The sequence below is a fragment of the Thrips palmi genome, unplaced genomic scaffold, assembly GCF_012932325.1.
Source record: "Thrips palmi isolate BJ-2018 unplaced genomic scaffold, TpBJ-2018v1 HiC_scaffold_19, whole genome shotgun sequence".
Classification (NCBI taxonomy): domain Eukaryota; kingdom Metazoa; phylum Arthropoda; class Insecta; order Thysanoptera; family Thripidae; genus Thrips; species Thrips palmi.
The window spans coordinates 5,146,774-5,165,616 of record NW_023144628.1 but is presented as its reverse complement, the minus strand read 5'-3'; the positions used below and the strand labels follow the sequence as shown (position 1 = coordinate 5,165,616).

Sequence of the window (18,843 nt, the reverse complement as noted above, 5' to 3'; positions counted from 1 at the left end):
TGTCAAGCGTCCGGCGTCACAGGGATTCACGAGATCGCGTCGCGAGGAATCGGACGGACGGGTCGGTCGGATGGGTGGGGCTGTTGAGGGGCGGGGGCGGGGAAGGCAGAACACGATGGGGCTCGCGACCGAGGACCGAGGCACCGGCCGCGAAATGCTAAGAAAATAGAGAAAAATCATCACATTCTTCACCATCATTATCTTTCATCTGATTCCCATAAACAGGATATCTCGGACCTCGACATTGTTTCCCATTAGCGAAAAGGGGGAGGGGGTCCCTCTGGCTTCCCCCATGTGATAACGTCAAATGTGCAATCGTATGGATGACAATAAATAAGCGAGGTGAGTAATGAGAGGGACAACCTTCGGAGCAGCTATCCGACTTACTTTAGCATTGTATGTAGTCACGTGCCTTACGCACCAGAAAAAATTACCCTCATTGACTGCGGTGAGTTACTCCAATTAATCTGAAGCAATTACCTCTGGAATGGGCATCCAGTAATCAGAAATAGGAATAGTGTAGCTCCATTGTCCTTTGAGTTCCATTCTAAAGAGGCGCGAGGTCCAGGATTAAATGTTGGCACGTTTTGGGCCCCAATTTAAATCTACCGCCAATCGAAGGTAGCGGTATATCGAACCAAAACTTCGAGGCACGGTGACTTGCGTTCCGAATAATCGAAACAATCGATATTGCGCAGGATTTTGTTAGTTTGTTGGTCTGCTATCATCGTGATTATTTTCGACAATGGGCACAATTCCCTTTCAAGATGTGAATCATTTAAAGTTTATCTAATGTGTTGCATTCTATCACTTTAAATGGTAACAAGTGAAGGTAAATCATCAAAGCTAGTTATTGTTACATTTGTTAAAAGATTAAGATAAGGCCCTTTCTATGATGTTGCATGAGGTTAAGTTACCTTGTAGTCACTCCTTTATTTCGTTATGACAAGTATTGGATGTTTACAGGTGTCAGAGCTTCTGTTGGCATTTTCTTTCGTGTCCTCTCGTATTACATTAGTACTTGAAGACGCTAGTATTTGCTGACAACTGCTGGATAAGAGACTGAACAATCCATGAATGACATTAGCATTTGTTTGGTCCATTTAGCCAAACCATGTTACTGAGCTTTGTCTTTCGCTTTAATGAAACGTTGCAGGAAAAAAAGAAATACATTCCTATAATCATCCTCAATCCTGTGACAGACTGAATAGTGTTCTCAATGTCCTTTGTTTACTGCAGCCACTGCAGCCCCTTATGGAACTAAATCCTGCTGGAGGGACTCTTAAATAACTAAAATAAAAATTATCTGATCATGTATAATATTAAGGGGTCTCTATGCTTGCGCATTATTCTTTTAAAAATCCCAAAATGTTACTTCAATTTTTTTTCCAGAAATTCTGTTTTATTTAGGAGTTTTAGTCATTGTCCAATTATCATTTTTGTCTTCCCTCCTCTAGCCTAAGAAATGTCTGCCAGACCTAGCAAATGCCCTCATGTATCCAATATTCCGCGTGGCGCCCAAGCTGAAATAGAAAGGGCAAAAGAAGTCTCAACATGCAAGGAATGTGGATCCCAAGGCCCAAATTTGTGGATTTGTCTCTATAAGGATTGTTTCAAAGTGGGCTGTGGGGAGGCACATGGAGATCATAGCACACTTCATAACAGAGTAAGCAACTTTGCTTGATTTTTGTTGAACTGTTTAACTGAAGGAACAAGATGAGGGCAAAAATGCCTTTGTGTCATTTCACTGAGTGGCTTCTTTCTTTTCAGTTCCTGCCAAGGCACTGTGTTCATCTTAATCTATCTACTCTGCGCGCCTGGTGCTATCTTTGTGAAGCAGAAGTATTTATGGAACAAGCTGTGGAACCAAGTGATTCAAGTGATACAGAGGAGAACTGGCGAGAAGATGAAAACTGGCGTGAAGATGAATCTAAACCTCGAGGTAGGCGGCTGTCACTTTCAGGTCTTTAAATTTTTCTTGCAAATTTTACTCATTTTGTAAATTCAAAATAAAAACAAAAATTTTCAGGCCTTACCGGACTTCAAAACATTGGAAATACATGCTACATGAATTCAGCTTTACAAGCTTTATCAAATTCACCACCACTCACTCAGTTTTTCCTGGAATGTGGTACTTCCCTAATTTCACTCCGAAGTGGAGATCGCAAACCTGGCTTGTCTCGCAGCTACCACCGCCTCATTCAAGAAATGTGGCATAAAAAACGACCTGGATATGTTGTACCAACTGCTATTTTATATGGAATTCGAAATGTAGGTCATGTCTAAGATACAAGTAATCAATTCTCATTGCACATTTCATTGATTTATAAACTTAACCCCCTGACTGTTTCAAAGGTGCATCCTATGTTCCGTGGCTATCAGCAGCATGACACTCAAGAGTTTTTGCGTTGCTTCATGGATCAATTGCATGAAGAGTTAAAAGAACCTGTGAGTCGGCCTCCAACTCCTGCAGCTTTGCTCCAAGGTATCTGAATGTTGACATACATCTTTATTAGCACTGATATGCAGACTAAAGTTTATGGATGGATATTGTTTTGTTCTGATGTACTAACTACCCATAAAGTATGTTGTTCGTTTATTTGTTTTCGTGTGCAATATGTGTTTCTTTGAATGATTTCAGAAAGTGGAAGAGCTGCATCATTTGAAGATCTATCAGATGATGAAGACTCAGAAAAAAAAGACTTTGGCCAGCATGAAGGAAGTTGTGGCGGAGCATCCAGTCAGTCAGAAGGAGAGTATGAAACCTGTGATTCGGGAGTAAGCGAGCGGAGCTCCCTCAGTGATGAATGCTTAGAACGACGTAATAGTGGAAGTAAAATGCCCAGGTACTATATCTCAGTCAGTAAATCGCTATATGAATGAATGAAATAGAGCCAAATGAGCGATTTCATTTCAATAAAGAAAATTTATTTTCAGAGTGTCTCGTTCTCCTTCTCCACCAGTGGACAGAATGAGATCAAAACTATCTTCAGCACATAGTAACCGCAAGAAACACATTACTAAACATCGAAGCATCATATCTGATGTCTTTGATGGGAAACTCCTTAGTTCTGTCCAGTGTCTCACATGTGATCGAGTGGGTACCATCTGCCACAGTGGCTCCTATCATTAAGAATTGTAATAATTTTGAGATTGGTGTAAATTTCTATCTCCATTTTTCAGATATCAAATCGTATTGAAACATTCCAAGACTTGTCTTTGCCAATTCCATCTCGAGACCACATTCACATGTTACACAAGGGCAGTGGTGCTCTCTCAGCCTGCTCTGATGTGTATGCTGCTGATCAGAACTGGCTGCACTGGTTTGTGGATTGGCTGCGCTCATGGTTTTGGGGTCCAACAGTCTCCTTACATGATTGTCTAGGAGCATTTTTCAGTGCAGATGAATTAAAGGGCGACAACATGTACAGGTATGTTTGTGAGAATTGCTGCAACTACAGTCTTAAATTTTGCACTCAACTGTCCACCTAACCAATTGAACTCTTTTTCAGTTGTGAGAAGTGCAATAAACTAAGAAATGGAGTCAAATATTCAAAAGTCATGGAACTCCCTGAAATTTTGTGCATTCATTTGAAACGTTTTCGTCATGAACTCATGTCTTCTTCAAAAATAAGCAACTATGTATCTTTCCCTCTCACACAACTAGACATGAGGCCCTACTTACACAAAGGTAAGTGTCGTTGTAAGCACCTTCTCTTAGGCCCAGAAGAAAAGAATCTGGTAAAAATGGTAAGCCTCTACATTAGGACCATTTTGTTCAAATTTTTTTATGGATCTGTCTTTTTTAAATGTTAGATTGCACCTCATCAGTATCATCTTACGATCTGGTCTCTGTCATCTGTCACCATGGCACAGCTGGAGGTGGACACTATACTTGCTATTCACTCAATTGCCAAAGCCAACAGTGGTTTGAATTCGATGATCAGTATGTGACTCAGGTATCTCCAGAGACAGTACAGAACTGTGAGGCATATGTCCTTTTCTACAGGTGAGCCAGGCGGTTTTTTGTTTGTATTACAATGTGATGTTATATTGTGCTTTAGCGCCTTTGTCTTCATCAATATATTTATTTATTTCCTTTTTGTCATTGCAGAAAGTCCTGTGATCAGGTGAAGCGGTTTAGGTCACAAGCTGTAGAACTACTGGAACAATCAAATAATGAACCTTCTTTAATGACATTCTATATATCCAAGCAATGGCTTAATAAACTGAACACTTTTGCGGAGCCAGGGCCTATTGATAACACAGATTTTCTCTGTCACCATGGAGGTGTGCGGCCTGATAGAATAAATGTTCTGCAACTTATGTATACTACTGTCAGCCATGCAGTATGGGAATGCTTGTACAACATGTAAGTTATAACTAAACAAAACTTAGAGAATTATTTAAACTTTCCTTCATTTATCACATTTAATGTCTTTTTAAGGTATGGTGGAGGACCAGCATGCAACCGACTTTTCACTTGTGCTACTTGTGAGCAAGAGCAAGCTGACTTGCAATCAAGAGTGCGAAGTGAACTTGCTGCATTTATGCAACTAAACAAGCAATTTTTGGTAAACAAAGCATCATATTTTCAACTACAGTGAAACCCGTTTATATCGAACCCGTGTATAGCAAATTTTCACTTCTATTTTTTTTTTAAGTCAGTCCCTTGGACGACATGCTTGCATATCCGCGCATAGCAAATTCCCGGGAGTATGTCGAGCTTTGTTTTAAACCCCCTTGAATTTGATATCAATGGATTTCACTGCATATGTAAGGAATTTCCCTTTATGATATTTACTACAAGTTATATTTTCCATTTGGTGGCATGATGCAGGAAGATGATTCAACATCAAATATTTACCTCATCTCAATGCAGTGGTTTAGGCAATGGTATAATTTCGTTCGTGAGAAGGACAGTGAACCACCTGGTCAAATTGACAACACTCCTATTATTTACACTAATTCCAAGACCGGGCAGATACTTCTGAAACAAGGTTTGTCTAAACTTGGCCTGTTTATTGCCCATGTGTTTTTATGCACATTGCTGAATTTTTATCTTTGTGTTTAGGTTCTGATTATGCTCAACTTTCCAAAGAGATGTGGGAATTTTTCCATGGTACCTATGGTGGAGGTCCTGAACTTGTGCTCAGACCCACAATGGCGAGGAATTCAAATGCACCAGGAATTCGCTCTGGGTTAGTCTTGTTTCCTTTCCCCTGTAAATTTGATTGAAATATTTAAAATCTAACTGAAAATGTAACTTGTTTTTGTAGATCTCGAGGTACTGAAAATTTAATATGTGATATAACTACAAAAAACAGCCAGTCTCCATTTCCAGAAAGTGCACATTCTAGCCTAGAAAATCTTACACAAAAGGTTAGTTGTCTAACTTACACTGTTTTCAAATTCCTAATGTGACCTAATTAATCATTTTTTTAAAACCATATTTTTGTTTGCTAGATGGCCACTCTTGTTTCCTCTGGACAAATGGGCAGCAGTTCCAGTCTGGGGAGTAACCCTTCTCAGTCTTGTGCATCCAGTGGGGCAAGCACGAGCGGTGTCAGTGGATTGAGCTACTCAAGTGGACAACGAACGGAGGTAGCCACAGGTATGGAGAGATGCCAATGATGATCTAGTCTTTGAGATTATGTTTTGCTGACATCTATATCTTTTCAGGAAAGGACCAAGATAGTGGAGATGATGTTACATTTCTAAATTCTTCACCACCAGTCCAAGACAGTCCAAAGCTAACACAGTTTTATGGTGATGTTGTTGATCTTTGAATCCTTGTTAATTATGTGGAAATGCAAATCAAAGCAGGCACTGTACAAATAATGTTTTCTTTACAAATGAACTGTGATGATTGGGCTACCTCCATAAGTTTGATTGGGATAACTGTCTTTTTCCAAAAATATTTGAACTGTTGCTTTCAATAAATGTAGTTTGCCTCTCTTCTTAAGAATCAATGCTTATTAGACTATGGGCTATTCTATTCAAGGGACAAATGAGTCTGAGGTCTGTGATCCTGTTGAAATCATTTATCAATTTTCTTACAGTATTACCTTATTACCCAATTACCCAATAAGGGTAATGCATGTACTGTATGGAAGGTGTTAAATTAAATCCCCTTAAATTGATAGGCATTATGCCTACTAGAGCAATAAGAGCTTTGAATCAAAGACACAGCATTTAGTCATCCTGTTTCCCTGTGTAGGTTTCTTGCTTTTATTCCTGTATTTTGATATTTTCTTCTTTTTACTTTTTGAAGGTTTAGTATTCCTATACTAAGTTGGTCCTTCACTGTTATAATTTACCTCATCGGTTATATTTAACTTCTTTGTTTTATTTCAAAATGCTTTTGTGTGAATGCCCTTTTGGGGATTTGTCTGTAAGTGTCCTAGGTGTTAGGAATTACAATCACTGCTTTACCTGGATTTGGCATTTTGTTTGTTTCTGAATTGATGCAGTATGCACCTTATGTATACTGTTAAGATATTCGGGAGACACACGGTGCAGAATGTTTTAATTGAATGAAGTCAATTAATATTTATTGTACAATTATGTATCCATACATATATTTTCTTGAAATTCCTATTCCCCATATGCAACATCTACTTGTTCTACAAGCACTTGACTAACAGTACAATAACACACAAACATTAATTGTCCTCTTACAATAGACAATACATTGACGAACACTGACAAGACAGGGAAAAAAAACCAAGTATGTATGAATTTCCACTAAGGACAAACATTTGCACAAAGGCCCCACCAAATACACTATTTGTTTAATTCAATGGTGATGCCAAATGGAGACAGAAAATTCAAAGTCCACAATTTAGGACAAGACCCCTGGACTTGAAACAAAGCTGAAGCTAACAGTCAAAGAACATCACGAACAGAGCAAATATTTATACTGAGAGTAACACAAATTGTACTTATCACAGATTTCCTACAGCTGAAGTATGAGAAATAAGACTATCACTAAAATCTAGATATTGATGCTTCTTATGATACGATCAAATGAAAAAAGATTCATCAAAACTGGCATACTTGAGTCCTCAGAAGGCATCACTCTCGACAACTTCCAGGTATGCCTAAGATAATTATTTCTAAGTAATTTTGTAATCTTCAAAGAGAAAATTAACAATTTGGCAATTTAGCCTAGGCCTAAGGGATGCAATAATGAGAAGAGTAAGTGTGCCATGAAAATGATCGAATATTTCAACTTCAGACATTAATGGGGAAGGCCATTCTTAAGAACAATGAAGACATGATTTATGTTCTTTAGTCCAAATAATGAAAAGATAAAATGAAACCAGTCCTTACATCAGTAAATGAGCTATTTCACCCTAAAAAGAAGTAAATCCCCATGAAATATTCAAATGGTTTTCACAGATTCTACAATGCAAATTACCTCTTTCATATACATACTACTCTAGGTTAGTAAAATGAACAGGAGGAAAACAGGATGTCTATAGATCTTTAAGTGTACCATATCTTAAATGGCTACAATGTTAAAATATATGCATACATGTGAATTACTTTAAAACTTCCTCTAATCCAAACCACTCACACCATCTGTCACCTCACCAAAATTCATAAGAGGGAGAACAAGTTAGCCATTCATTCACTAATCTGTGATGGTCATTTAAGGGTTTCCATCACAGGAAACAGAAATTCAGCAAAGAGTGAAAAATGTACAACAAAATGAATACAAGGAGAAATTACCATACACATTACAATGAAATCTAAGATCTAGCTTTTTAGTTCCGTTCTAATTATTTAAACTGGAACTAGACCTAAACTGCTAGTACAGAAACAGGTGGGTCTGAAAGTAATATCTTTTACATTTTGAGGAATAACTTTACAATATATTGCCACAACCGATGATAATATGCATTGATAACATAATATCTATAAGAAACTACTGGTATAAACAAAAAGAACATCTCATTTGAGTTAGCTTTCACACAATCATAGATTTGATGATTGCTATCAATTATTAATAATGAAGTTGAAAACAGTTGAAGAGAACCATTAATGGGCACAGTAATAAATACATTTGGAAAAGAGCCAAAGAACAGGCAAGAAGATTCATCACTGAAGGGAACAAGGAGCGAATTAAGGTAAATTCAATGAAGCCCTACTCAATAATTCAGTTCTTAAAACTTAAGGCACTTAGCAAAGATCAGCAGTGACCATCGCATACTTTACAATGACTAGAAATTAAATTTTAAAAGCAATTAAAACAATATCTCACACCTGGGAACAATTGGAGCAATAAACTGAAAATAAAATTATTTGAAAGCAGTGGCAATTGCTTTGCACATACAATTGTATATAAAAACTATTGTGGCACCAGTATTTAAAATCAATGAATTCTGAACCACACATGTTTCTGCAACTTGCTTGAGCAAGTGTTTCACACAACTATTGCAAACAAAGCTTAATTAACCTAATTCAACAAAATTTGGGTATTCAAAAAGTAAGTAACAAAAACAAATGTTCAAAATGTCCTCTAATAAAAAAATCCCATCTCTTTTCATGAAAAAAAATAATAAAAAAACATCAACAAAAAAAAGAAACTTTATAAAATGCAAAGTTAAAAAAAAGTCGCGCTGATAAGCACACAAGTATCTGCATACAGTTTTTGAATCATTACAGGATTTCGTGACTTAAATGGCTGTGCTGGGAGGTTTCTCAACAGCAACGATGGTTTGGCTGATTGTACTGAGTTGTCCAGAGCCCATGATATTGAAAGCAGAAACTTTTGCTCTTTGATATGCCACCACAGTATGCATACTTAAGAACCTGTAACATCAAATAAATACCATCATAAAAATTGGTGCGGACACATTAAAAATACAGGAGCAAGAACAATGAGAAATACTCACCGCACACATAAGTACTCTACCAAAAGAGCCACACCAACAGCCAACATTCGAATATAAGCATCTTCATACAACTGAATCGCAACCCAGGCACCAGCAGCAGACAGGCACATAATTGTAACGAGAGATGTTGTGGTAATAATTTGTTGTGATGTGAAGCCTTGCTGCCAATCAAGTCTGGCACCCCTCTCTACTTGATATGGAATGCCGCAAACCTTACAACGCATGTTGTCAGGATTGATAGAACTTTCTACCAACCATCGCCTCAAGCAGTCATGGTGTACACAACTGACATCCCCTCTACACTGACAAGGCTGAATTAAAGGCCCAGCATCATTGCGGTCACTATCGTAGCAAATCCAGCAATCTTTTGACAATGATGTAGTTTCATCTAAGAAAGAACAGAGGTAAACAACAGAACATAAGCAAAGTGACCTTAATTAAGTTTATTATAAGCTGCTGTGTCTTTCATCATACCAACCTGAGTCCACAAAATCTCTTTCAGCTGTATCATCTTTAGGAATTGCTCTGTGCTTCACATCAACTTCATATTTCTTCAAAATTCGTTTTGGATTTAAAATCCACAGTTGTTCGGGACTAGAGACAAGAAATGCAGAGTTAAGCCAACAATGTTTAAGAGAATATTTAAAAGATTATTTTAATTATTATGAAATAGTGTTTACCTCATGCAGTTCCATAGTACACATGGGAACCACAGTCCAACACCAATTTCAACCACACGAAAAACTAAATCATGCCAGTTACGAGAATTCAGAGGCACCCTAAAATCAAAGCAAACATAAATTTTCATCCATGAAAATTACTTATCTGAAGTGCTTTTTGGAAAGATACCTACTTCCATTTCCAAAATTCGCTTAGAGTCTCACTGAAGAGGAATCCCACTATGGTGATAAGCATAAAAGCTTGGGATATAAGCCCAAACCTGGACTGGTGAAGCTGTGAAGTATCAACTGTTTCAGATCGTGACCTCCATTTCGAGCTCTGCAACATTTAAGTTTGATTCAATTTCCTCCACACAGCATAGCATAAAAATGGCAGTAATGGTTTATCAAAGTAACGTCAAATGTATCAGAGCAAAATTTTCTACAAAATCATCATACTGTATTTACTTTACTGTGGAATGAAAACAAACCTGTCCATTGGACGGCAGGGCTGGGTCCTCCTCACCCTCCCCAATTTGGGACTGATCTTGACTTTTATCTCCAACAGGTGTTCGGCTGCTGGTTGCAATACTTGTCACTCTTGTTTGATGTTCGTATAAGAACCCACCTCGAACCTTTGACACATAAACAAAACAATAAAATCATAAAACACATAGAAAATAATTTAAAAAAACAACAACAACCAAAAACGGCAAAAAAGGAGTGGTTACCTTGAAGAAGACCTCAACACCATATATTAGGAAGAAGATCACCACAATAAACAACAGAACTGCGTAGCAACCATTGAATATATGAGAGTAGAAACTACGCTGGGCAATGTTGGAGTCGGACAACTGAGTAGTAATGAATTCCGCCAACAGGAGAGAGTAGGTTATGATGTTAAAAGTCACAAAAGCCAAATAAGATTTTGACAAAAACTGTGGCTTTTCCCAACGGATGTCACGCAGGTGGAACACCTAATTGAAAAAATCAATACAATTACAGTATTTAAGTTAAAAATCATGCTTGCATTGGATTGGATCGTTTATTCACATCCTTAACTAAAATTCAGGGAAAGAAACATACCTCTGCCCAGAAACAAACAATCAGAGATGCTCCAGTTAACAAGAGTGGGTAGTAAGCACTCAGGAGACTGCTGGACCACCCTTGAACCATAGCAGTCTGCAAGAGATTGAAAATCCATTTTATGTCTGTTACCATTTTAGCTACATTAGAAAGAGGGGAGGATAGACAAATGAGAAGACTTACTGGAGCAGTGAAGTAGGCCCCCCTGATCATAGCTGCCAGGAAAACAACAAAGTACAGCACTTTTTGCGTGGTGATACGGCATGCTCTCAATAAGGATGGAGCTTTCATGCGCTGCCATTCTGCCACAATGCAAGTGACAAGCTGAACGAGGCATACCAACGCAAGGAAAAAGAATGCTGAGGCAAACGCAGCAAAGTATGAAAAGTTCAAGGCATGGCACTCATCACCATCAAACTGGATCTAAAAAAAGAAATTCAGATTAAAATTAAGGCACAGAAAAAAAAGGTGTAAAATGATTTATTGTCACCACTAATACCTCACAAACACATGTCCCATTATGGCATTCTCCATGACCAGAGCAATTCTCTGCACAATTGGGCATGCCCAACTTAGCAAGCAGAGCCAAGGGTTTGGGAGAAGACAGCTTGAGGACACCACGCATTATAGTAAAATGAATTCGACACCTCCTTTACGCCTGTCAACAGTGCATAGAATACACAATAAAGTTAGACAGTAGTCAACCACAAACATAACTAGCTCAACTCCAGGATTTCTGAATACTATGAAGAAGAGCTCAAAACTTCGAATCCACAGAAATACGACTCGTTTAAGATTCATTGGAAGCCCTGACCCCATCCTGGGCTAGGCCTTAAGGGCCGAGATGATGGCAGAGAAAGGCTTATCACAACTAGGGGCGTAAACTAGAGCGCCCACAACAGTAGGGACTCAATCTCGTCGTTCTTAAGGGATTAAAGGCAATACAAATTCGGGGGAAGTAAGCCCGAGAAGCAAACCATATGAACAAAGAAACCTTTAACCCACAATCAATTAACCTGGGACAAAAATGTCAGCAGGCGACTTGCCTTCTCGGAGATGTCGGGGCCAAGCAGACATAAGCTGGATCCTCGAAAAACTGACATTACAAAGAGATTTCTCACTCAATTACTTTCTTTGCACAACGCACACACAACAAAAACACGATCTAACTGACAAGCAGCAAAGGGACAGCGAAGTTACGATCACAGTCATACCCTCCGCTGGCCCGTCTGCGATTGCTCATAAAAAACGAAACGCCGTTCAGAAGGTGTGCCGAGCATTGCAGAGCGTGGCGGCCGTCCTTGCGCAAGCGCTCGCCCTCCACAAGGAGGCTGGAGCGTGGCGGAGGCGACCAAACGCTACGCTCTGCAGCGCGGTCCCTTACCTGGAAACGCCTTGTGGCCTCAAAGGGGGCGCAAAGGAGTCCAACTGGCCGAGGTTGCGGTATCGAGTGGGTCGGGAGAAAACAAACGTGAACTCACAACACGCGCAACATTTGTCAGCTGTTTCTCAGTGGAAATGAAGTGATTATGCCAAGGTCGCAAAAGTTTACGCAACATTTATGCAAAATCTCGTAAAGCACGTAGATGTCTTAACGCAAGGATTAAAAAGTGGAATATCTGGACTCATGAACCTCACAAGTCAAGCAACGGAATCTGCTAGTGGTGTAAATTTTGTCAATTTTAACCAAGATTGCACGTAAGTATACGTTTTGACAAGAGGCTAGCTACACTCGCTTTCGCAGTATCAATCCTTTGTTCTCTGATGAGGCGAATATTGAAAGTTTCCCTTGCAAAATTGCGTATATTGGTGGGTTTTTAGCTTTTCCATTGTTGTTGAGGCGCCCGTAACGCGATGGAAGGATGTCAGAAACTGTGGTCTAGATGAATTTTCACTGAATTGCACTAGTGTCATCTGTTGTTGTCTCTTTTGTTCTGTCAAAATGGAACATCTTCTTGTTATTTTGATTTAGTTTCTCTTGCGATACGTGTTTCCTGGGGATTTCTCCGAACGATTTCCTTTTTCTAGCAGTGCTTTAAACGATATGTTACATTTCTCCCTTCATAATATGAAGTGTGAGGTAGGTTTCAAAGATAATTAGTTTGTTATTGTGTGATTCTCATGTTGAAACTTTTTACGTTCTTAGATGTTCTGAGAAAAGGAGCAGAGTAAAAAAACAATAGGGGAAGGAGAAAATTCTTTGTTGTGAAAGAAAGGCATTTTTAACATTTAGTATTGGCCCATATTTTCTTTTGTTTACATATAACATTTTCCACTCACACATTTGGCTTCTCTCCTTCAGCTATGCAAATCTGTTATTATTTATTATTAAACGTTTGCAGGAGATCTGTCCCATTTGTGTCTCGGCATTTTGCATCATGTGTTGAAGGAAAAAGAAAACATTTTATCCAGTTTGCCTGTGGTTCTTCCGTCTCTCATTTCTCTTGTTGGTTTGCATTAAAGGTCATTAGCAGTTGGTGCTCGAAATGGATATCGGCTCTTCTCCCTCAATGCTGTTGATCAAATCGAACAAATATATGAAAATGGTAAATTCCAAATTTTGACATGTTTATTAAATTATGTTGCTGTTTTTAATGTTTCACTGACAAATGTTTCTATCATTTATTTTTCCAGACTCCGAAGACATCTGTATTGTGGAGCGATTATTTAGCAGTTCTCTTGTGGCAGTGGTCAGCCTCTCTTCTCCCCGCAAGCTGAAAGTTTGCCATTTTAAAAAGGGAACGGAAATATGCAATTACTCATACTCAAATACAATCCTTGCTGTGAAATTGAACAGGGCTGTACGTCCATTTCTTAAAGTCACCCCCTCTTGAAATTTTTCTGAGCTTTTACATGTTTATTATACTATTTTTTTGTCTTATTTCTTTCAGCGTTTAGTGGTATGTCTGGAAGAATCATTATATATTCACAATATCCGTGATATGGGAGTGTTACATACAATAAGGGACACACCCCCCAATCCTTTGGGATTATGTACTCTCTCTGTTGATGCAGAAAACTGCTTTTTAGCATATCCTGGTTCAAACACTATGGGTGAAGTACAGATTTTTGATGCAGGTAACCTGGTAAGTTATTTAAAGCATCTAATAGTTATAATTGGTTTCCCTAACCAAGACTAAGTTTGTAATTTATACTGTTTGTCTCAGCATGCGAAGACTATGATTGCTGCCCATGACAGTCCTCTGGCTGCATTAAGTTTTAGCCAGACAGGAGGAAGAATAGCTACTGCTTCACAAAAGGGCACAGTCATTCGAGTGTTCAATGTTGCTGATGGTACCCGGCTTCATGAGTTCAGAAGAGGCGTGAAGCGCTGTGTATCTATTTGCAGTTTAGCCTTCAGCCATGATGCAACATTCTTATGTTGTTCATCCAACACAGAAACAGTTCATGTTTTCAAACTTGAAGAGCCAAAAGAGCTGTGAGTATAAATGTTTAACGCTTGATGTCATTGGTGGCTGTTAGAATTTGTTTTAATTCAGTAGTTGATGTAGATGATACTTGTTTGTGGTGCACTTTATTCTTGCTCTTGTTAACCTTCTTTGCATGACATTGTCCTGTTTGTTTGATTCTTTACACAGCTTTCTGTTCAGAAATGATTGTTTTTATTATCTTGATGCTTCTCGCCACCGACATAAAAAACAATGTTCCTGCGTTTCCCGTCTTCTTTTTTTTTCTCTTTTAAATCGTAATCTATTTACAGGAAGGACCAAGTATCTAATGTTGGAACCAAACCACAAGTCCATAGCATGTATGTACTAACCAATTTCTGCTTTAAAGCTATTAATAGTAGTAAATGATTTTCGTTAGATCTTGTTGCTAGATATTTATTTTTTTATTTTTGTTACTACATAGTTGCATTGTCTTTTCTCCCCTCAATTTGTCTTTTAGTAATGTTATGTGGATATAGTTTTGGTTGCTTTCTTTGATCTGAAATATCAGGTATCCTGACCCTTTTTATGCTTTGTTCCAGGCCCAAACAAGCAGCTGACGATACTCAAGGTGGTTGGATGGGTTACTTCTCAAAGGCTGTTAGTGCCTCTGCCAATTACCTGCCTACTCAGGTCACTGATGTTTTCAATCAGGGGCGTGCCTTTGCATCTGTACGACTGCCATTTCAGAATCGTCGCAACGTCTGTGCCGTAACCATGTAAGAGTTCAGTTTTTTTTTGGCTTTTTTTTTTGTGAAGATGCCTCATACCCTCAATTGTATTGGAAGTTTTAATTTTTTGTTAATCTTTTAGGATTCAGAAGCAAATGAGGCTTCTTGTTGCTTCTGAGGACGGATACCTGTATGTTTACAGTCTTGACATGAATGAAGGTGGTGACTGCACTCTTTTAAAGCAACATAGGTACTTAATTTGCATTCAAAAATAATTTCTCTCTGAAAAAGTTGCTCTCTTAATTAATATTTTGACTCCCTAACTTAGGTTGGATGGTGAGCCTGATCTTCTGCCAGATTCAAATGCCAGAGTGCCTGCATCTCCAGCACCAGCTCAACCATGCGGTGAGTTAGAGTCAAAACTTGTTTACTAATCCATTTTTTTAAAGAAAACAGTGTTTGTGAAGTTAATGTGCATGAATGTAGTTCTTAACTTGTACTCCTGTTTGAAGTTTTGATGTCTTGGTGTTACTGATGTGTTTTGCCTTGTAACTCCTTGCTGAGCTACAAGAAAATTCCTTGCCTACAAATTATTTCATGGTGATTGAAGTAAAAGCATTTGGGCCATTTGCTCATTCTGCATCTTTATCACCATACATAACTTCTGTAAAGTGTACGAGTTCTTTTTTATTGCAAGCTCCCCCTTTGTTTTTAGTGTTTCTAAAACGTCACAAAGAAACAAAACACAACATTTCTGCAGACCAGTGCTAACACAATATATTTTGAACGTTATAAAGAAAAAATATTTTCGTTTACAATTTTGAACAGCGGCTTGTCTATGTACCTCTAAATTCTTTATGGTATGGTACTTAACAGATTTTCAGCCTCAAGACTGCTACTATCAGTATTGTTTGTTTTTGTTTCTGTGATTTCCCGGCCCCGATCGAGCAGGGTCCATAAGTAGCTACGCCGGCATTTTGAAAGGTCACTCTCCCGACTCCATGTCAGGTACTGGTACGTTGGGCAATTTCTTGTCCCCTCCCCCTTCTTCAAATTCGTTTATTTCTTTCTGCCCTTTTCTCATTTCCCGATGTGAGTAACTTAATTTCAAGAAACAGCCCCCAAAGATGCAACATTGATTGGTGATTGCGCACTAAGCTTTCATAATGTATGGCTTGATTTAAAACTTCGACATCTTAGACATCACTAGACATCTATTCAATAATAAACAGTGCATAAAATGCATAAAAAATAAAGTTGCTTTTTTTCCTTTCAAAATACTGCATATTATGCTTAGGCAACGTGCACTTGCTTCAAAAAATAAAGCATGATTTAAGCAAAACGTAATCAAAATTTATAAACAAAGAACTCAGTGAATAGGTATAAGGCAAGGAATAAGGTTAACATAAGTCCTTTGTTTGCTGTTGTATTGTAAAATCTGTGACAATTTGATAACCCCATTGTTTTTTTTTTGTTGTGTGTCTAACATAAACGTTATTATTATTATTATTACTATTGTTTTTATTCATCTTTGTTGCCAATGCAACACTTATAAAGTTAATTATGGCATGTTTCTGTTTGGTTTTCTTCTCCTAATGTTCTCAGTGGAAAACAAGCATTCCATGTCCCTTACAGTAATAAAATTTGATGTAGTTGTCCTCTAAGGATAATCGTATCATTTGGTTGCTCACTTTGTTGTCTTCTTACACATCTTGCTAAAATCTAAGCGCTTCATTTTGTTAGCGTTGGGCCCTTGTCCTATTTGTTTAAATTTTCAAGTGGCCTAAGAGCCCAACAGTGTTTTAATGATAGAGTTAGGACACTCAGTTGATTTTTATGCCACAATTTTACTTTCCTAACAGATTCGGAGAAATTCCACGAGATGGCAGCAGCAACAGAATCCCCTCCCAAAGGAGGTTTCCGGTTTGATGATGACAGTGAGTTCCCACCTGTTACGCAGAAGACGGAGTAAATATTACTGCAACCTTGAATCTTTTTACTGCCTAGAAAAAAGAGGGGGAAGGGAGGAGAGAAGGTGCCAGGAAGTAAAACACCAAAAAAATATAAAAAAATTTGCTTAGTAATTGGTTAACTTTCCAGATGAGAAGGACAGAAACGCACATTACTACTTCTTTGTTGTAGTAGTAACATGTTTTGTGTGACCCATTTGGATATTGCTTCAGACTACCTAAGTACCTGTAAAAACATGTGAATTTTTATGTAATCTCCTTAAAGAGTCTTGTAGATGCATGTAATTTGCAAGTTTTCCCTTAATTTTGGGTCTTAGAAAGTATGTTTCTGCCTCTTCCATTTCATTTTCTCTACAGTTTTACATGTTAACCTTTGCAAGGTCTGATATTTTTTATGCAGTTTCTCCATTATAAGACACTATGAAATATTCAAATGTATAAGTTGTGTGTGCAGAAAGTCAATGTTGTTTTTTCTGCAGGGTTATATGTTTAACCTTTCTAAGGTATGATTTTTTTAATGCAATTGTCTCAGTCATGAGAAATTATGAACTATTCAGATGTTTAAGTTTTGTTTTAGGGACTTTGTTTACAATCATTTCAGCCCGGTTAAAAATTATTTTCTACTGTATTTTTTGACAGACATATCACAATGTGTGAGTACACAAGTGCCATTTCATTTGTAACATTTTCTTTAAAATTTTAAAATATGACTTTCCCTTTTGGCTCATTTCATTTCACTGAAAGATAAAATCTGAAGAGTTGTCTTCATACTGTTCAATGTTGTAAAAGGATAGATATTCATTTTGGCACCTGATTTCTGCTAATAACACTATGTTATCATCTTATTGTACTGTCAGTCAATGCAAACTACATTTATATTTTAGGTACTGTTAATGGTTATATTGGTTTTGTTCAAAATACGTAATTGCACTGTCTGGCATTTGGTTCAAGATATATTGGAGATGTATAGAAACAAATGTGTCTTTGTTGTATTGTTATACTCAGTTCTGTTTTTAAAGGAACTTACTGTCCTCTGTCCTCCATTAATTTTTCCAGTGTCACATGTTTGATGTTTATTCCCTCTCTGCTTGAAAAATGTTCCAAAGTGCCATTTTCTTCCTGTTTTTTTTTTTTTCTTTCATTCTCTTATGGCCGTTTCTTGAACTAGCAATGTTGCCACACATCTTTATTTTAGAAACTGTAGTGCACTTTTAGGCAGGAAAACTTTATTCAGTACTTATCTACGTGTCATTGGTTGTATTCTTTTCAATCAGGGCATACTTTAGAGTATAAAAATTATCTTTTCATGTGTGTTGTAAAATCATTTAATTAATATGTGTGTGGAGACCTAGTCGGGAACCATGTTCAAGGACATATTTTTCTATCTGGTTTCTAGCTTATTTCATGGCGTTAAATGAGATCATGGCTATTTAATTTATCATACTGAGAAATAGGGAAAGTTAGCTCCATACATTTGTGTTTTTCTTTTAGAAAGCCACCACATGAAGACACACCGTCAGTTTATCTCTGTACTACCTAGTGTTATTCTTAGGGAAGGTGAGACATGGAATTAAAAATAAATGAAATTGTTTCTTAGGTTTTCTTTTAGACCTTTAAAAGTATGGTTATACTGTGAAATGGGATGAAATGCTGTTTGAGTAAGGTAACTTTCAATTATAACAAAAGATAAATGTTGAATGTCCAAAAAATGAATGTTCCAGTGTAGGTGAACATGGGGTTACAATGGGGAAATCGGTTTCATTCGGGATCTTGGAATATGAAACCTGGGTCAAATTTATTGTTAACATATTGGAATCGTAATACTGTAAGCTCAAAACTTTGAGTAAAATTTCTCGTTTTTATGTACCAGCTCAGTAGTGTGCTTGGCCTACTGACAGTTTCTGATTGTATTATTTACCCCTCTTCAGCCTGAGTTAACTGTCATTGTTAATTTCAGAAACAGTCTAGGCATTTTTGAACATATTGTGAAAGACCTTAATCAGATCTTGATTCATTCATTTACATTGAAATTAGTTTGGATAGCTGAAGAGGGGAACTAGGACCAAAATAAATGGATTAAAATGTTAAATTACAATCAATGCCAA

The 18,843-nt window shown here is 37.6% G+C and overlaps 3 protein-coding genes across 9 annotated transcripts; 2 read left to right on the top strand and 1 right to left on the bottom strand.

The window, feature by feature from the left end:
- Positions 1-207: 207 nt before the first annotated feature.
- LOC117645841 (ubiquitin carboxyl-terminal hydrolase 20) lies at positions 208-7,547 on the top strand. Of its 3 annotated transcripts, none has more exons than XM_034386301.1 (17): positions 208-342; positions 1,458-1,666; positions 1,771-1,942; positions 2,030-2,271; positions 2,356-2,485; positions 2,642-2,846; positions 2,938-3,097; positions 3,184-3,431; positions 3,513-3,691; positions 3,817-4,009; positions 4,115-4,372; positions 4,448-4,574; positions 4,841-5,000; positions 5,075-5,201; positions 5,280-5,382; positions 5,467-5,614; positions 5,683-7,547. In XM_034386301.1, the coding sequence occupies exons 2-17, from the start codon at positions 1,466-1,468 to the stop codon at positions 5,787-5,789; spliced, it is 2,760 nt and encodes a 919-aa protein (XP_034242192.1). In that variant the 5' UTR covers positions 208-342; positions 1,458-1,465; the 3' UTR covers positions 5,790-7,547. The 3 variants fall into 3 exon arrangements, with proteins under 3 accessions (XP_034242192.1, XP_034242190.1, XP_034242191.1); XM_034386299.1 differs by lacking the exon at positions 208-342 and adding an exon at positions 675-832; XM_034386300.1 differs by lacking the exon at positions 208-342 and adding an exon at positions 687-819.
- A 1,131-nt stretch (positions 7,548-8,678) lies between these two features.
- Positions 8,679-11,939, bottom strand: LOC117645842. The gene is made up of 11 exons (XM_034386302.1): positions 11,695-11,939; positions 11,148-11,306; positions 10,832-11,071; positions 10,649-10,744; positions 10,294-10,539; positions 10,054-10,197; positions 9,757-9,902; positions 9,584-9,682; positions 9,382-9,497; positions 8,904-9,291; positions 8,679-8,820 (listed from the first exon to the last, which is right to left on the bottom strand). The coding sequence occupies exons 2-11, from the start codon at positions 11,271-11,273 to the stop codon at positions 8,685-8,687; spliced, it is 1,737 nt and encodes a 578-aa protein (XP_034242193.1). The 5' UTR covers positions 11,274-11,306; positions 11,695-11,939; the 3' UTR covers positions 8,679-8,684.
- A 164-nt stretch (positions 11,940-12,103) lies between these two features.
- LOC117645845 (WD repeat domain phosphoinositide-interacting protein 2) lies at positions 12,104-18,843 on the top strand. Of its 5 annotated transcripts, none has more exons than XM_034386305.1 (11): positions 12,105-12,346; positions 13,112-13,194; positions 13,283-13,449; positions 13,540-13,734; positions 13,816-14,087; positions 14,370-14,417; positions 14,640-14,816; positions 14,911-15,018; positions 15,097-15,173; positions 15,720-15,776; positions 16,631-18,843. In XM_034386305.1, exons 1-11 carry the CDS (start codon positions 12,210-12,212, stop codon positions 16,738-16,740), a joined length of 1,431 nt encoding a protein of 476 aa, XP_034242196.1. In that variant the 5' UTR covers positions 12,105-12,209; the 3' UTR covers positions 16,741-18,843. The 5 variants fall into 5 exon arrangements, with proteins under 5 accessions (XP_034242197.1, XP_034242196.1, XP_034242195.1 ...); XM_034386304.1 differs by having other exon boundaries at positions 15,720-15,782; XM_034386306.1 differs by lacking the exon at positions 14,370-14,417 and having other exon boundaries at positions 12,104-12,346; positions 15,720-15,782.